General features: G+C 36.5%; 1 protein-coding gene across 3 annotated transcripts in view; it reads left to right on the forward strand.

Moving 5' to 3' along the window:
• TANGO2 (transport and golgi organization 2 homolog) overlaps positions 1-19,179 on the forward strand; it is a 29,695-nt gene that overhangs the window by 322 nt on the left and 10,194 nt on the right. Inside the window, exons 1-6 of one of the 3 annotated variants that reach the window (XM_062009870.1) lie at positions 147-225; positions 1,874-2,066; positions 6,256-6,377; positions 12,759-12,847; positions 14,688-14,807; positions 15,751-15,865. In XM_062009870.1, coding sequence (XP_061865854.1) covers positions 6,322-6,377; positions 12,759-12,847; positions 14,688-14,807; positions 15,751-15,865 — 380 coding nt within the window. In that variant the 5' untranslated portion in view covers positions 147-225; positions 1,874-2,066; positions 6,256-6,321. Of the gene's footprint in view, positions 1-146; positions 226-295; positions 361-1,873; positions 2,067-6,255; positions 6,378-12,758; positions 12,848-14,687; positions 14,808-15,750; positions 15,866-19,179 lie in introns of those variants that run through there. The other 2 variants (XM_062009871.1, XM_062009868.1) reach the window with 2 other exon arrangements.

The following is a 19,179-nucleotide window of genomic DNA, read 5'->3' on the forward strand; positions in this document are numbered from 1 at the left end:
TTCTGGAGGTTTTTTGCTCAAGGAACTTCTTGTCCTAATTTTATCCGACTACTGGAATACTCAAAAGCGTCCACTAGCAATTGTTTTCTTTAGCGATGTGGTGGTGGCTGGTTGGTACTTGTGTCACATACAAGAGTTTGAGTAAGGGATCCTTGTAACATATGGTGACCTTTTGATGGCAGTTTGTCAAGAAATAGTCTCTGAAAACTACTGATGTTCCAGTTTGTACGTATTGAAAACGCTGCGGGTTTTTTTGAGAGATTTGTGATTATAGGAGGCCAACAGGGCAGAGGCTGCTCTGAGACACACTTGATTACTTGTTGCTTCTCTGCTGTGTATCATGTTGTTTTTAAAAGCCAAGTATGTATCAGAAACTTGACTTTATTTTGAATTAAATACATTTTCAGTTAAATACAATAACTTTCTTTTTTAGTTCAGTTGTTTTCAGGCTTCCCATGGTTTTTAGCAGCAGTTTGACTGAATTGATCCTGGCCATACAGAGACTGAAGTGTCTTGTCTCTAACTGAAGCCAACTTGCTATCTGTTTTCATTGTTAATACTCAGTTAAAATGTTACACTAAGTGGCTAAAGAGGGGGAGGATGCTCTAGTATTTTCCCCTGTAGTTGTTCTGATATATTTGGTGATGCTTCTGTACAGTTATGCACTTCTCTTGTTAACTACTTACATTTGTTCCAGACTCAGGAATAGTATGTCTAGTGTCATAGTAACTATATTCTTGAAAGTTAAAACAACCAGACCTATAATATACCTTCAGTAAAGCGGATAGGCCTGGATACTAATGTTGCTCTTGAGAGCAATTCCCAGTGAACCTGCTGAATGTTGATAGTGATCAGCCAAATTACTTTGATGGGCACACTTTTTTAAAGAGTATATTAATTTTATGGTTAAATAAATAACTTTGTTAACAGCAGAACTGACAGTATTCTGTTTTCTGTGCCTTATGTCCCCTAGAAGGACCATTTGAACTAAAAGCAATAAGCTTTGAAGCTCTTGTACTTCAGTGTTCATTTTGTATTGGTTACCTTGAAAGAAATGAACATGTTTTTTCTTAATTAAGGAGTTCTTTCATCTAAATGCAGGGTTTATGTTTTCTCTTGGTTCTATCCTTCCCTCAAACTTGTAGGATGTCTATCATCTCATGGCCCCTTTGAGTTTTGTTCAGTGTAGATAGTAAGCTCAGTTACTGTATATGAGGTGGGAAAGAAGTGGTAATAAACCCACACCAATAGAAGTGATGACTGCAGCCTTTCTGTCACAGGAAATTAAGCTTAAGAATACAAGAGCAGCCATACTGGGTAAGGATTAAGGTCTGTATAGACTGGTATTCTTTGTCTGGGAGGGTCTAGTGGAAAACCTTTAGGGAAGAACATAGGAACAGAGCAAGTATATATGATTCTTCCACCAAATGTTTCCTACAACTACTTGTAACATGGACTTTCTATGAGTAAGTAATGGAAAACAAATTGTCATTTCTATAAAAAGGATTCCTAGGTGGTTCCTCACTGAAGAAAACTCATTGTCTTGGCCTCGGTCAGCAGCAGGTCCATATCAGAGCTGACTGTTGCTGCCCTGTCAGATACAGGGGAAGCTTCTGGCAACTCTTTTTTTTAAATAAGCGACCTCTGTAGACCCCAGCTACCGAAAACTGGCCACACAAATCCACTACCAAGTGCTTGCTTAAAACATGGAACAAGTCTAGGAAAAGAATCTGGGTCTGCAGATCTGTGGCAGAGGATAAGCTAGTGCTCTTGAGAAACCAGGGGAAAAGCAGTCTTACTACAGCCCTTGCACATGTTTTTAGAACATGGTGTGGTGAAAGGTGATGTTTACTGCTCTTTGTTTCTCTTGAAGGCTGTGCAGTGGACTTAATTTAGGAAGATGCCAGAGAGAGAAGCTGAGGAGCTGAAAATGAAACTAGTTCAGTGAACTTGAGAATGGCATGTAACTTGAATGTTTTATTCTGCTGTCTTAAGTGTTCTACTTGGCATTGCTGTCTCTTGCAGTGAAGACTGACTCTTCACCTTGGCAGGGTTAGAAACCCTAGGTAAGTTACAAATTGTCTTTATACGGAACAATCTGAAAGGCATCAGATGATGAATCCATCTATTTCACCTCATCTTTGTATTTAATGGTTAGTATTACTACACAGTAATAATGCATGTGCTACACACGGGAAGTGCAAAGCCAAATCAGTTAAATGCCTTAAAAAATGTAACTGTGAGAGACTTTTCGGTGCCTCCAAAAAAGTAGATTGCTTTTTAAAAAACTAGTCAACCATCTCTTATTGCCAATGATTTTCTATTACTGAAAGAAAATGCATTCAATTTCAGACTTTTATGGGTGTTTGAGGTGTGTAGTGCTCAGTTTCCTTTGGACAAATTCAAAAGAAGCAATAACATAATTTTAGACTCTGCTGACCACGAGTTGTTATTGTGGTACATAAAGCTATCAGAACCCAGTGACTAATGGTCTTTAGCTGTCTCTTAGACTGCACCTAAACAACAGTTTTGGATCAGTTGAGAAGCAATTGAGATCGCTGTGGTAACTGACAGACATTATTTATGATGCTTCATTTGTGAAAACAAAATACATAACGAATGGCTTCATTTTTCAAAGGCTGCTACTAGGAGTTCTTAAGGGTAACATGGTCTTATGCCAAATTGTGAACTGATTGCTTCTAATCAACCAAATGATAGTAGAACCCTATGAAAAGAGCATACACAATCTATCATGTTTTGGTCTCTTGATAGTCCCTTTAAATACTACCTTATGCTGGCATGTATCCACTCAGGCTTTTAACAGATCGTTAAAACAGCAAAACAACACTCTACTGTCTAGCAGAATACAGTAGCACAGAATAAGAATGTTAGATACTGTTGATTTGGAAATGACATTAAAGTGTCATTTGGAGGAGAATGCTTAATTACAGGATGTTTGTAATTCTTGTCAAGCTGGTTTGGGTGCATTAGGCCTAAGTTAGACAGCAAACTAGAAACACATTACACAAATAGGAGATTGTTGCTATCAAATCTTCCTTGATTATTCCTAGTCAGTAAGATAACAATTATCAAACTAGGTTTTTTAAAAGCTCATTATCCAGAGAGCAATGACTTCACTATTTGCACCTTAGAGTCGAGGTTTTTTTCCCTTTTTCTGCATACCTGGTCATATTGCACAGTGTGCATATTCTGGCTTACATTGTCTTGATAGGAGAAGATCAGAAGGCATGTGTTATGCCACAACTCTAGCCATTTTAGATTTTTTTTCTTTAACTAATCTGCCTTCTGCATCTCTAGATATTGTCCTGAAGACACATTTTCTGCTGAAATGGAGCTAGAAAGTTAATTTTTTTCCTGCTTTGGATATAGCTATAGGATCAAGTTGCCAGTGTGGAAGCTAGTGCTGGCAATCTTTTTCGTCTTTTCCTCCCCCTGATCAGTGGGAGACTAGCTGAATGGTGAGAAGGCTGAGCTGAGCACATGTACTTTGTAATGGCAGCTCTGTGCAATATACCTATCTTATCCCCATAGTTGCAGCACACTTACATGACTATGAGCTTGAAAGAATAACACCTGTATAAAGATATTTTCAACTCAATATGTGAATGACAACCTCTCTTCAGGTTTCTTTTTTCCTCTTAAATATTTGTTAGTTGTCTCTAATTTCAGAATATCCAGATTTTAGTTCCACTTATTGTGTGTTTTACTTAAGAATTTTAAGGCTCACCTCCATCCGACCCTGCATATAGAAACACAACAGGTATTGCAAATGCAGTGTCAACTTCGATCAAAGAAAATACCAAAATACATTGTTTGTCTCCTTGGCCATTTAAGTATTGCTGCTATTTTAATCTGGTTTTTATGCTAGTGTCTGAATGGAAACTTGGACTGTTTGTATAGGATGCATAAACACTTATGCTTGTTTCAAAGCCGGCAGGTGGAGCCCAAGATAAATAATACTGGTTTGATATTTGATGTTACTAAAAGCACAAATGTAATTTAAAGAACTGTAATAGCATCAAGCAGGTTTGATGGGGTGACAAAAAGATACTTCTGGCAAAGCAGCAGTACCCAATAATAAGGAATATGGATTCTAGAAACTTATCAAAGTGTTGAAAACATTTATCCCTCTATATAACGGTAGCGAGTGTGACAAACTTACTCTACTGCTGTTTTTTGACTGTTTATGTTGATGAGTAACTTTGCACAAACAGCTGGACTGAATTGATTGTTTGAAGGGAACTCAATAAATCACCTAATAGTGCCTGCAACTTGTTTATTAAAATACTGGTCTTATGAATGATTGTCAACATGTTTTTTTGAGTAGTCCATTTAATTATCACACAGCACACAATAAATACTGGGAGCCATATCTCCGTAGTCAGCAAGAGCAGTCAGTGACAGTTGCCCATTAAAACTGTATTTTATGTCCCTACTTTCACCAAGTCTGCTTCTTTGCACTTTGTCAAAAAAATATTAAGGATTACTTGCTATATTCATGCTGATGCTGTAAGTGGGTACCTCTCAATTGTAGATTTGAAGGGGGGTCTCTTCTGAGCTGTAAGTGGTATTTCTGAAATAGTCTGATATGGCTTAATATTTATAAATGTGAATCTTGATGCTCACAATGAAGAAAACTTGAAAAGAAGAAAGCTATCATATTTATGCCTTTGTAAGGTAGGGATCAGCAAGCAACAGGATACAGTGTTATTCTAGTGTATTGCTTGCCCTATGAACCATTCTATTAATGCATTTTATTTAATGTGTTTTATGGACTTCATTTCTGAGAAGCAAACAGTAATATATCCTTGATACTAGAAGCAATAGCTCTTGACTTTCCCAAGGATGTGGAAAGTTGTAATTATAATGAATCTGCTTATTAAGCTGAATTGTAAGTTACTATCTTATTTTTATAACAAGCTGTTCAGCAACAGGCTGGAAAGCTCTCAGTCCAGACTTTCTTTTTTTTTTTTTTTTTTACATTACATTTTGGTACATGTTTTACACAGAAATGCAACAGGAGATTCCTGCTGCCTTCCCCTTCAAAAAGTGAATCTTTTTGCTAAAATCTCTTTGCAGAATATTATATAACAAGACTGAACTTGTGCTATGACAGCAACAGGAGGCCAGCTGTGGTGCTGAACTGTGACTTCACAGGAGTCAGCAGCTACTGGCAAGCTGTTAACTAAAAAAATCTGTACAAATGTTGCACTTGTAGCTCTACTTCTGGTAGATGGTGTTGACTATGTTTCATATTATTTCCTCACCTATATCTCTTAAGGTAAATGATGTCTCTCACACTCTTTAATTTCATACTTTTTATTTATCTGAAAGTGTGGTCAAAAGTTGTACTTTTTCTATAAAAGTTGCTTCAGTCACTGGGCTACTCAGATGACCTTAGAGTTGTGATGTTGAATTCTGTCTGTCCCCTACTGTAATCTCTTGTATGGAAAAAGCTCTCAGTAGTGGTAAAAGATACTTATGTGTGGTTGATTGGTAGCATTTTGACAATTATTTCAGAAGCCACAAGAAAAAGGAAGATCAGGCTGCAGTTCTATTAGAAGAAAAATATTTGTTGGGGCAGCAGAAGTTATTTGAAAGCTGTTAGGAGGTTTTGAAATAGAAAGCACATTTGTCATGCTATCTGAGTATGGCCAGAATTCTAAGGAAACAAGTGGTCAAAATGTACACTCTGGTCCAGTATATTTTTGTTTGTACCTGATGTTTTTCCTGATAGTAAACAATAATATTTTCTCCTGGACTTCAATAATTGCTTGGCCTAAAGCATATTCACAGGTTTGGGAGTGTCTTTGATCAGGCTTTTTCCAGCTTCTACAACGGTTTGAGCCTTATTGTGTTTTTTATTCTAACAAAAGCATTTTGTCTTACTTAAGAGAGTGGAAACAGAAGTAGTGTACTTTATTGTTAATGAGCAGAAAATTCCATAATAGTCTGTCTTTCTTGTGTAGCTAGCACTCTAGTCTTTGTCAGTGTTTTTCTGATATTTGTTTCCTTACTAAAACTGAGTTATCCAAGCATAGCTCTGAAAAAACTACCACAGGAATTTTGGTAGTAAATCATTAATTGAAGCAAATCTATTTTTTAAGTCCTGGTTTGTTTGTTTATTTTGATTGTGAGCTATTAGTAACATCACAATTTTTAAGCTTCAGTAGAGAAGCAAGGTTATCTTTCTGTAATTCACAGTATAATAGAAAATCTTTATTTACATTGTAGGCTATTACAGAACAGCCTTGCACTGAGCCTTTGTGGAAGAAGCAAGATTTAAATATCAGTTCTTCAATGTGCATCCTGCTATTCAAATTTGACCCCCGACCAGCTTCAAAAAATGCTTACAGGTAAAGATGATTCTAGTTAAGACAGACTTGCTTCTGTAGTTTTTATATGCAATTTCTTTTCATAGCCAATGTTTGAATTACAAACTCAAGTTGGTATTAGGTGTTCAATATGCTCTTGTAATGTGTAACTTCATGACTTTCCCTATTGGAGGACTTATTGTAACTTTTTGAGAACCCTTTTGTTTTTAGATTGTCAGAAGACTTGGGCTTTGTGATCATGGACTTTTTGCTGATGATCTATCATGTGATGTAGGATAAATCCTTTACGTATTGTAATCCAGAGTTTGAAAGTTCTGACATCTACATTATCATTTAAACTAAGGCGAATCATGTTTGAGTCATCACAGCTGTAACTGTCCCATTCTTTCAGTAGGGTAGATATGTTTAGAGCTTGCTTTGAAATGAATAGTTTTGATTTAGCCTGCAAAGTAATGTTCAGAGAGTAGATCAGAAGTTAACCACTCTGCATGTAGATTTCTCATCTGTTAATATATGCTGATGCTTTCTTATAAGGCAAGAGAGCAGTATGCTATAAATCCAAAAGGTACTAATACTGAAATTTAGCTGCTTATGTAGCTTCTGGTTAACTTTGAATAAACACTTTGTTCTGTTTCTTCCCAAGGACAGTACCTTCTTTTCCATTGCCTAGTTTACTGCTCTTTTTTCCGTGTTATGTCATGGATGACACTGTTTGCCAATCCACTGTGTTTTTGACAGAGCTGGCTAGCTTTTGAATAGATGTGAGTTACTTTTTATAGTATGGATGTATGAGGTCAAGGTATCTTCACAGTTATCAGTTTGTTTTTGGGACAAGGTGTACTTAAAGATCTTCAGTTGCTGTTTGTTCTGAAGTTAAGTACTTATAGTTTCTAAAAATGCTGGAAATCAAATGTCACTACTTTAAAATTGATTATACTTCTGTATCAGTGTAAAACAAGAAATGCTGTGAATTGGAGAATAAAGAACTTGTGTTCTAGCCCCACCCACCCCCACCTCACCCCAGTGGTCCCTGTGCCTGCAGGGTGATGGTGGCAAACTCAGGGTATAGCAAAACAGATTTTTTTTTTTTTACAGAATAATATGATGATTGGAATTGGAAATATATCCCATATACAGTTTCAGTCAGGATAAGAATATGTGTTTTCTGTTTGAGTAGGCAATGGATTAGAGGAATACTTACTACATTATATTAGTTCTGTAGCTACTACATATTAATTAACAGTTTAAAACTAATTTATTTTATAGAGAGTGATGTTATTCACCCATATCAAAAACAGAAGGCAATTCTTTCTCTCAGCTCAAGAGGGTAATGTTGAGGGGTGTCCTCACTCAAGGGGGAAGATTTTCAGGCACTCCAAAGGAGAGTATGCAGAAATCCCCTCACAACCCACAGAAATGGGGCTAGGCTTTTATGGAGTAAAGCGATTGACTGTCAGTCATCTTGTTGAGTTTTTATTTTTGAAGAGCTAGCAAGAACATCTAGTTTCCAGCAACGTTATCTCTGAGGTGTCTGTTTTGCTGCTCAGGAATTTTCTCATCCTCCCAAGGTAATCAAGTCAGGCTGGTCTGTAACAGCCTTTGCTGCTAGAAAACAGTATGACCTTCAGCTTGTACCCTTTTCACTAGGGAGAGTGCCCTGCTATAACCACTCCCCACCAAATCTGTTTGCAATTAAAATTTGGGATAATAAATTAATAGCATGAAATCTTTATCCAAAACCTTAGGAGAAAATCAGCTTCTGCGCTTATAGGTAAGTTTTGCTGGATACATTCATGCCACACAGTGAGTTTCCCAACATTAAAACTTCCTGTAATAATTTTATCTTGTTACAGCCCTTAATTTTAAAACTCTTATCCAACATCAATATCTTTCTACCACATACTGAATATGTAGTCAAAGACAGCACTCCAGGCCAGTAAGAAGACTGTAGGGTTCTATTGTTTTCTACATTTATACATATTGTATAGGTTCCATATTACTTGGTGGGGCAGAGGTATTGGTGTTCATCCAGAAACTATCAGAGTTGGTGTGCTTAGTAAATCACTGTGCTTTTCATTTACTTTTCTGCCCTTTTGTATTGAGAAGCAGATGCCATTCTGTAGGAAGAAAAGAGAACCAAACCCAATTGTCCAGAGAGTACATTCCTTTCTGCATCTGGAATCTGCCTAAAAAGGGGTTTTGTTTGTAATGTGACTGCTGCTGAATTAATATATCCATTTATTTTGTCTGACTTTTTTTGTGTTGTGAGTTAGCAAAAGACAGATTCATCAATTTGACTCTTAGGAAAATCCTTTGGGTATAAACTGTAGTTGCTTGCCCAGTGAACTGTCTGCCATGCTCAATATTTAAAAGTAAAATTTGCAGAAGTTTGCCTGCTATTAAAAAATGCATCAGGATTGAAATTACTGATTTATGGCAGAAAACAACTTGCTATCAGTGTCAAAATAGGAAAATGTTTCTGAGATGCTTCGGCCCTAATTTTATTTTACTTCCTGAGTACCTTTTGTCAAGCCTTGTTTTGCTCTGTAGCTCTAAGGTAACTTGCTGAGCCATCTGTTTCACTGGTAAATGCCAGGCTATAGTGTTCTTGGTGTCTGATTTTAACATGCCTAACTTTAGTCTTGTGGTTTTTTTCCTTAACACATCATAACTAAGTCTTTTGGCTTTTCTTTCTTCAGAAGATCGGAATCCTTCCTTCTCAAATAGTTTCTAAGGGATTTTTCACCTTTGTTTGAGCTTTCTGAAGGACATAGGTATCCCTTGGGAATAGTACCCAGCCTTCTTAATTTTCAGAACACTACCATAGCCATTAGATCCAGTTAGACTTCTCTAGACTGGTCTCTTGCTAAGTGTAGTTTTTCCTGCCAACTCATTTGTGTTACACTGTGCTGAAATATTTTCTCCATAGCACTTGGGAGAGTTTTACATCTGGGCAGACTTTGGTTTCTAGAGCAGTACACTACCTAACTTTCATAAGCACCTAATTAAGCAAAAAGCTTACAGTTCACCATTGTGAACTACTAATGTATCTACACTACTTCCTATAGACTTGCAACTTGCTGTTCTACCTTTTTCCTCAGTATTCTCTCTACAGGTGTGTTTGTAGTGAAATTTAGTGCAGTCTAACACATACTTTACTGTAGTCCATTAGTATTGTCAAAGGTAACATGTTGCCTTTTACATCTTTCTGATCTGTACCATGTGCATCTTACAAATAAATACACGTTTTAAGCTTCAAAGCTATAATCAGAGTCTTTTTTATGGAACTGGATTACATTGTAGTAAATTGCTTTAATGGAATGATTTCTCATGTTTTTGTCTCCCTGCCTCAACATTAAAATAAATCAATATATAAAGCATAATACAGTTGAATTATTTCAGATATAGAAATAGCTGAATAGGCTTTTTGCAGTTTATTAAAAGATGAAGGTCACTTAATAGTGTTACTTCTCAATATGATTATGTTTCATAAAGACAAAGTAAAGATGCTTTGATTATAGTGATTTTTATATACCAACCCTGTACTGAATTTAGGAGTCTGCATATTAAACTTTAAATGGGGAATATTCAATTACACTAGACAGACTTGGCTTATTTTTAGTATTTAGATACTACAGAAAAACTGGATTTTGTGTCAAGAATTACTGAAGGTAAAATATAATTGGAGCTTCAGGAAATGAGAAATACGTTTCAGCCAAACTCTTTTTTAACAGTAGGGATGTTTATAAATGTAGTCTGTGAATGGAGGATATTCAAGCAAGATGACAGAAATTTGGTAAACTGGCAGAAAGAAGATAAGACAAAGACTAGAATCAGCTAGAAGAAGAGAAATAATGCAACTCTGAAAGGAAAGATATAATTATTTGGCATTGGAAAGATAAAATTTACATGTGCTGTGCTTTCCAACAGATGCCATCTTTGTTGAGCAAAATACTAAGCATTTTCCTTCCAGAAAAGATGCCATTGTAATCTTAGGCTTTTTTATTTTCTCTATAGTAGACTGTAATTATTGATCTGTAGTATTTCTAATGTGCAACTGGTGCTTTATGGTTGTGTTTTAAAACATTGTGTTAATGAAAAGATGAATTCACAGGAAAGTCCAGAAAATGTTATTACATTTGAATGCTGAGTAAAGTAATGGGACTTCATTGGAATTGATTTTTTTTTGTGTGTGTTGTGGCTTAAAAATGAGAATGAAAATTGGATGGCCTAAATTCAGTTTACAATAGCTAACTTGACTTCTGCTGTGTAAATGTAATTGACGTGTGGCTGGTAGGAGGAATTGACGGGGAAGATGATACTGAGATTATAGGAAACTGATTAAGAAAATCTGCAGGTTGCTGAAAGATTGCATTTCATTCTAATGAAATATTAAGCAATGTAGCTGGAGAGAATGGGTAACACTCATAATCTTAAAATTGAAATAAAAGCAAGTCATGACTAATAATAAGTAGGGCTTTAGAAGTTCTAGCTGTTGAATCATGGCCTGATGTGGAGTTGTGCTTGAGTGTACCTGCAGTCACCTCTTGCCTTGAGTCTCCAGTATATGGCTTGTCTCAGTTTACACTTGTCTTTGCCCTTTACTTGGATCAGCCAAATCCATTACCAGCTCTTCAGGTGAGGATGTAATACCAATGAAAAGCACTGGTTCTGTTTTTAAAAAGACTGATGGAAGAGCAGCATCAAATGAAAGCTCATCTACAGGTTGGAAAATGGCAGTGTCTGACACACTGTAGCATTTTTAACTTGAGCTTTATTTACAGATGCCCTGGGTCTGTTTGATGTTGCAACAGATCATTGAATTTAGTTTCTGATCATGTCTTCTGTTGCTTTTGAGTAACAGAAAATGTTACCTTTCTCCCTTCCAAAAGATGGATGTGCACAGACAGATTAGCCTAGGCTTTTTTTTAAACCAAGTGTTCCAGTACTAACACTGCTGCATACATTCAGGTATTTGTATGATCTATAATGGATTATCTGGGACAAGTTGTGTTGTTTTAACAACTCTGCTGGATGAAATGGACAGAGAAACAGTTTTTGCTGTTCAAAACCCAAGAACTGAGTCCATTATAAATTCCTCTGAAGCCATCTGTCTTGCTGACTCCTTAAATCTTACCTGCTTTACATTCAGCCTGACTGTCTTGAACCAGTGTTGTCATTGAGTTTGACTGATCTGCATTGCTTTCATGCCTGGAACTTTTGAGGAATACTTGACCTATCTTATATATCTGCTGTTTCTTAAATGTCATGTTGAACGTAATCTTTCAAGTCTGCAGGTGCAGTTGTTTATAATAGCAATAGTACAGAGCGGAGGGAATCAGGCACAGCTAGCAGAGTTTTGTCACTGCCCTGCTGTTTTCCTAATAATGTCTGGCACTTTGTTAAAATGTTTGTTTTTCTGAAATTTTCATATTTTTAGATGGCAGATGAAGAGCTGCAGCATGCTTTTTGTCAGGACAGCACTTGGTCTTGTGGAGTGATGTGTTTATTTATAAACACAAATAATGGATTTCATCCAGCAGCATTTTCAATTGCACAGTATTTTTCATTACTTCTTCCTGCCTCCTGATTGTGTAGCCTGCAGGGCTCTTGTAGTTTCTCTGTTGCAAGGGTTGACTCTCATTAATGATTCAACTATTTTGTCCTACTATTCTGATAATGCTCAGATTACACAAACAACTGCACATGCTAAAAAAAACACCCCTCAAAACAACAACACAGTGAAGAAGCCCCACCAAAATACCCTTTGATTATTACAAACTCCCATACCTTTTCCTTTTACTTCTCTGCCTCTCCCTCAACTTGCTGTTGTTTCTTCAAACGATTTTGAGTGATACTGGACCACAGATTTATCTCTCTTCTGGGTACCTACAGACAAAAGCATCCAACTTGTGGCTTTGAACAACATAAATAGAGCTTTACATGTCAAAGTTAAGTTAAAAATTACCACTACATGACTGTAAGTAGTGATCCACTAAAAGCATAGTCTCATGCTTCAGATGTTTTTGATGTCACCTATAAATCTATGGGTTACCTTAAATTTCTTTAAGCTGTAAATTCATATGCTGCATGATAATCTTATTAATTGTAAGATTGTTTGTGTTCTTAATTCAGTCTCTTGTAAGTATTATTCCTTGAAAATAACAGCTGCCTCATTCACACAAGATAGACTTACTGAATCATCTCAAGACGAAGAGAGAAGGCTGCTATCAGGTTTTGCTTTACCTTTACACTGAGTGATAAAGGAGAGATGGGAGGATAAAGGATGGTTTCATACCTAAAATGAGCTAATGCTGTGGCAAGAATTGGATTCTGTTCCTGCCTGTACTGTGAAGTTCCTATTTGTAAGTAATAGTATTTCTTTTTTCTTGTGTTCTACAGGCTTATTCTAGCAGCTAATAGAGATGAATTTTACCACAGACCTTCCAAACCGGCAGACTTCTGGGACAGCAGCAATGAGATCCTTAGTGGTACGTGTGGTTTGTTTTTTTGAGTGGTTTTCATACAGTTTATAAGGAAATTATAGCCTGAGTGTTTTATTATTGGGTGATAGTGTTACATTTATAATAAGAAATATGCTTCTTCCCTATACTTCTGTGGAAAACATGTCATAAGTTTGAAAGATTAGCTGTGCTATTACGATCTTGTTTGTGTTTTAATGTCTCTTAGTTTTTTCCCTATTATTTCAGTCTGAGTGGTGCAGTGGAAATATCAGATTAATTTGTCCATCACAAATGATTACTTTAGCTTTGTTGGATATACCGAAATGCTTCTTAAAGTAGGTAGAATGAGTTATTCCACAGTCTCATTGTCTATAATAGTGACTTGAAATCATCTAACCAAGCCTTAAAGTGAAAATTTTCTCTTTTCTTATTCAAATACAGAATAATTTTAATTATTGATCCACCATTTGATTAGCTTTTGTGTCTACATTTTGCTAAACTGACAGTGGAGTCACTCAGCTGTCTCATTCCCCTTTGTAGGGAATTTGTCTGTAGTCATTTTTTAATATAATCAATACTTTCACCTTTTCTCAGAAACTGAAATGAGGTTCTGGAAGCAAAGCATTGTTTAAATGCAAGATTTTGACTTTACAAGTCCTTTTTGTTGATGCTTTGTGTTATTGTCATTGGCAAGGAGGCCTGTGAGGATAAATTACTCGCGCTGTGCTACAGCTCCTCTGTTTCTGAAGTTTGGATGACGTTTCTGTTTCATGACAGATACTCTGGATGCTATTTCCCCTGCTATTTAACTGCTGTTGCAGTTAACAAAACAACAAAAAGCTATCTTGAAGACTGAGGGACCCTGAGTTTTTGTCTCTTACCTTTGTCAGCTCTGTCCATATTTGGCATAAGAAGCTGGTATATTCTCCATCCAGGGTGTCTGTCTGTGGAGATCCCAGCAATATATGCTTTAGAGTTAACACCATATCTCAAATGAAAGCAGCAGTATGAACCAAAATAAATTTTGTTCTGTATGACTTGAAAATGAAAACATATTTGGCACTTGAGGCAACTGTGTTTTAGTCAGTGGGCATTGGTCAGCATCACTGGATATTCTTTTGTGTGCCTTCCAGTTAAGGTAGAGAAAAGCAGTAAAAGCATTCTGTAAAGATGTGATATGGTGAAACTTTACCCTGCAATTTTGCATACTGAAGAAGGCAAGTGGTTTGAATAAAGATCCAAAGTGTGTTCTTTTGATCTTCTAATGAATGTTATGACATGATGATTCAGAATTAAAAGGTTGCTAACACTATACATGTTATATTGAAATAGTTTCTCCTTTTTCCATTAAAAGTTTGCTGGTTAACATGAGCTCATTACAAATAGGTAGTTGGTGTCTTTTTAAACTTGGACTTTCTTTCAGGGCTTTGATTGTGGGCTTCACTTCTGTGAGTCTCCCTCAATGTAAATCACTGTTACCAGAGTCCGAGATGTTTATCAGATACTGTGTGTACTCTATTTTTTCTGGTTACTTGTGAGTTGGAACTTGAAAATAACAATCTTCAGAGATTACTTTTTCTAGTATGATTTTAGCATATAGGCCAAGATTCTAATTTTTCTTTTGCACTTACTTATGTCCTTATCATCTATTAGTGCAGTAGCTTGGAAAATATTTGATTACTACAGAATTGGAGCACAGATAATTTGAGTGGGCTTACCTCACCTGTCCAGAATGACAGTCTTGTACTTATTGCATTTCATTCACCCTGATCAAAAGTCAGGATTTGCATTAAGAAATGTTGATCCAAGCCTGAGACTTTTCTAACAAAAAATCAAATAATAGCCTAACTCTTACTTATTCCACTAGGTTTGGATATGGAAGAAGGAAAAGAAGGTGGGACATGGCTGGGAATCAATAAGAAAGGCAAGATGGCAGCCCTGACGAACTATTTGCAGCCAAAGACTGATAAAAATGCAAAAGGAAGAGGTATGAAGGAGTAGAAATTGAAAAAGGAGAAAGTGCACAAGTAAACCCTGGTGGCTCAGTGAAGTAGGGATAATTACAGTATTAATTTTTTTAACAACACTTTATGGACAAATGAATGTTGATATGCTGTAAACAGAATTTATGAATTGATGAGGTTGAATACTTGTGTGGAGAACTTGACTTGAATTATAATAATTCTAATCAAGCAGACAAAAGTAAAACAAATGTAGTGCCTTGAGTTACGTTTAGCCAAGAAATGCAACACAAACTATCTTGTCTTGGAAGTAATTGTAATTAACACTCAGAACAGCTAGACAAGCATTGAGCTAGATTTTAATTACAGAAGACTTGTACAAATGCCTAAGTCAGGGAAACAATGCAACTTGAATTATACTGCAGGTCAGCCTAAAAGATTATTGTAGTCCATCCTCCTCTACACATGGAGAAATCAGAGGTGCAGAACTAATGGGGAAAAAACCTCTTCTGAAAGAGTGCATCTCTAGGCCTTTTAAAGTAAAAATAGGTCTGTTAGTAACTGTTGAATAGTACTGCACTGGGAATGTTTTGCAGTGGCAAAACAAGTTATACAGGGAAACTAAATCAACCATGTCACTTGTATTTCATTTTTAGAGTCATGTATCAGGGAAATGAAGCAAGACAAAAAATAATTTGGCAAGGTGGAAAGAGAGGAAAGGCACATCCAATATAGATTAGCCAGTAAATATGGATTCTGTAGAAATTTTCATCACAAGTTTTTAACTGAGTTCTTCAGAGTAGAAATCAGGCTCTTAATCAGGCTAGTTGTTTGTTTTTTGAGGGTGAGTGTGGTTGTTGGCTTCTTTCACCCATGTTGGTAACAGGTATCTTGTATCTTATTGTCTTACCAAGCCTGTCAGAATAGTGAGTTCACACATACAAGTTGCTCTATGTACTTCTCTCTTAGGTGCTCTTGTAACAAACTTCTTGACTGCAGATTTGGACAGCTACTCTTACTTGAAGAAAGTTTCAGAAGAAGGACATCTTTACAATGGATTTAATTTAATAGCAGCTGACTTTAAGTAAGTATATAAAACATCACAGTTCAAATGTCAAAGGGAGAAAAATCATAGCAGTGATGTACATATACTTCTTAGCACAGAAATATGACAACACAGAAGCTTGTCACAAACTAAACCTAGAGCTCTTCTTTTTTTGTTAACTAGCATATATGGTCCTAATGTTACTCTAGTCATAATTTCCTTTCCATATTTTCATCTTTTACTGGAGGGCTACCTTGTATTCTAATTGTTGCCTTCTGCAAAAGTTCTTGTGACTCTTTCCCTAGTAGGCCATAGTCAGTCTTTGCTATGTGGCTTGTGCTTTGGACAAAACAAAACCTTGGTTTCATAATTTCTCAGATTTTTTTTTTTTTTCTCTGAGAGGTGGCATGCTGTGGCAGGATTACAACAGCTGAAAGCTTTCAAGCTATTATTCCTGTCAGAGTGGCCGTGTCATTAATCTTTGCTGAAACATTAAGAAAAATCAGCATGTAACAAATAAATTAACTTTTTAAAATTTCTCTAGCTAAAGTAAGGGCCTTGGATATTTGATTATAGTCAGTGTGGTTGGCACAGTCCTTTCCACTGCACATGTGTGTATGTGCACACAAATATATATACTGATGTTCCTTGGCATTATGCCTGCTTAAGAGTGGAAATGCAGGGCATTAGTTAGATGCATACATTATGACCGTAAGCAGGTATAAATTGCCAAGAGCATGCAACTGCTTTGGCACACTTTCTGCAGAAGCATTAATCATGTTAGACAACCTGATGGTGCAGGATCTTCACCCACTCAACTTTTCTGAATGCTTCTGGGAAACCATATGCTTCAAGCAGAAGGTCATAGTGTTTACTATTTTCAGTGAAAATAATTGCTAGCACCCTATCACTACCTGGTCTTGTATTTGTATTTCTCACTTGCCATATTAGACTACCTTCAGATGGTGGTTCAGATTTATCAATCATTCCCTACTCTCTCACTTTTCTACAAGTGTTTTATCTTTCTTTTTAAAGAAAGGCCTTTATTTCAAATTCTGCTGGCTGTTAGTTTTCATTTTTTTAGTTTATCATGTGGTGAGACAGTGAATTGAAACTCATATAGCTGATGTAAGTTTAAAAGGATAGATACAGAAAGGCCACCAATGAAGATACCAGGAGTTTATTTCTGCTTGGTATGCCTGCATGTAGATTATGTTTCCACATGTTTAATCTAGCGGGTTAGCCAATGACAGAGTTGGCTGATTTTTCCGTTATTTTTCCTCTCTACTTTACCAAGTTTTTTATTCTACTGGCAACTTCCCAGAATTTTTCAGTTGCTTAAATTAATTGATTAAAGGACTTGAGTCTTAGTGCTCTTTCCTGCATATTGCTGCCTGTCTAGCTTTCAGAAATTAGAAGGCTTTCTGTGACTGAAAAGATAACAGAAGTAGTCTTTTAATATGTTTTGAAGCAGATATGATATTCAAGGTGTGACCTAGCAAGCAGTAAGTCTTGAGTTTCTTTGTTCTAATTTAGGTAAATAGAATAGTCATCATGGCTGCTAGTATAATGCTATTAAAGTAGATTCTATTGACGTGATTTGTTAAGGGAATCATTCATGTGTTGTTTTTGTTTGTTTATTCCTCCATGCTAGGCTGATAGGGAATTGTATGCTCAATTGAATAGCCTTTCTGTGGTGATGCAGGTCATAATTCCTTGCTGAGTATCACTCAAAGCTGCATGTGTTGATTAACTTCTCCATTTTGACATGTCCTTAGCCTCAGATGCTCAGATGAAATGAAATCTTGGCAACCTAACAATGCAGAACAATGTCTATAAACTATGTAAACTTGTCATTTTAGGAAATTAGAAGTACTGCTGAAAGAAATGTGGTGTATAAATGGAAGCTACTTTTCTATGTAAATAGAAAATGTTATTGTAGTTGGTGCTATTTTGTTGGGCCATGTTACTGTTCAAAGTAGAGACTGAATACTATTCTTAACATGTTCTTCTGTTGTGTAAGAAATAGTGACTGGCTCTGTTTAGAGTGGTGTGAAGCAGAGAAGAAACTTGAAAGTGTAAATGAAGCACGGTTGGGGAGGGATGTATCACAACATGATATTGCTGACCAGAAGCAGCACATTTAGAGAGATTCACAATGTTTGAGTTTCCAGGTATGCATTTCAGAAAAAGAATTTTTAATTTTCTCTCTGTGTTATTATGATGCCAGCATGCCAGATGATACAGGTGCAGTGATGTGAGAAGGGAGAGCTGGAAACCACCATGCAAGTTGTAAAACCTCTTCATTGTTTATTTCCACAGCTTTTTATGACTCTTCTTTTAAACATGCCTGGGCTTTGACAGTTTTAGTACAATCTGTTTGCTCTGTGGCATCTCATGATGTTGATTTAAACACTGGGCGTTTTTAATACGAATATTGTATTGGGAAAATATTTAGTGCTTTTAGTTTTCATATCTTTTCAGTTTATCATCTTGCTGTAGCTACTGAGTGTAAGAGTCATGAATACTTGTCCCATTACGTGAAATGAACTTTTATGTTGAATATATGGCATACAACAATCAGTGTCTGTTTGGAGTTTTCTGTGGCTGCAGAATTACCTTCTGAGAAGGCAGTGTGCCACTCCTCCAGTTCTGACGGTCAGTAGGTGTGATTAGAGAGAAACAAAGTTATTGGGCACTGGTCTGGTCCCTAAGAAAATGTCTGCTTAAGTTTCAGAGCAGTCTTCCTTCTTTTTCTGCCTTTGTGATAATATCTGAAGTAATAGCCAGGTTGATGATGGGGACAGCATTGCTGTCTTGGGGAGAACTGTTTATGTCTAACAAATCTAGTTGCTGCGGTTGCTCAGACTTTCATGGGTATCTCAAACTTGTGTTGGGGCTGTTGTGGCAGCATCTCACTTGCATTCCATAATGTCAAATGTTTAACTGCCCTGAAGGATAAACTAATGTCACAGCTTCCTGTTGCTCTCCTAGCAAGTGTAGTCTCTGACAGGTTGTCAGTTAGAGCCCACATTGTTTATGTGCAGCAAGATAGAAGTGAATCGCCTCCTCCATGAGGAATAGATTAATTGTCCCTTACAAAACAAGTCAGCTGGAGGGAGCTGCAGGAAAAGGTCTTTCATGTAAGCTTGCCTGCTCTGTGATAGGCAGTTTTCACTCTCTTCAGGGAAAATGTAGTAAACTGTACCATCATAGTCACTGACTAATTTGGTAAAGTATTGAAAATAGAGATTATGTACTAGAATGTATTCTTCATGTTCTGATCTGGAGAGTGAAGATTGGTTGGTTAATAATAGCTTCTATCCTGTGATGATGGATAGGAGACTGAGTCC

The sequence above is a fragment of the Colius striatus genome, chromosome 17 (assembly GCF_028858725.1).
Source record: "Colius striatus isolate bColStr4 chromosome 17, bColStr4.1.hap1, whole genome shotgun sequence".
Taxonomy (NCBI): Eukaryota; Metazoa; Chordata; class Aves; order Coliiformes; family Coliidae; genus Colius; species Colius striatus.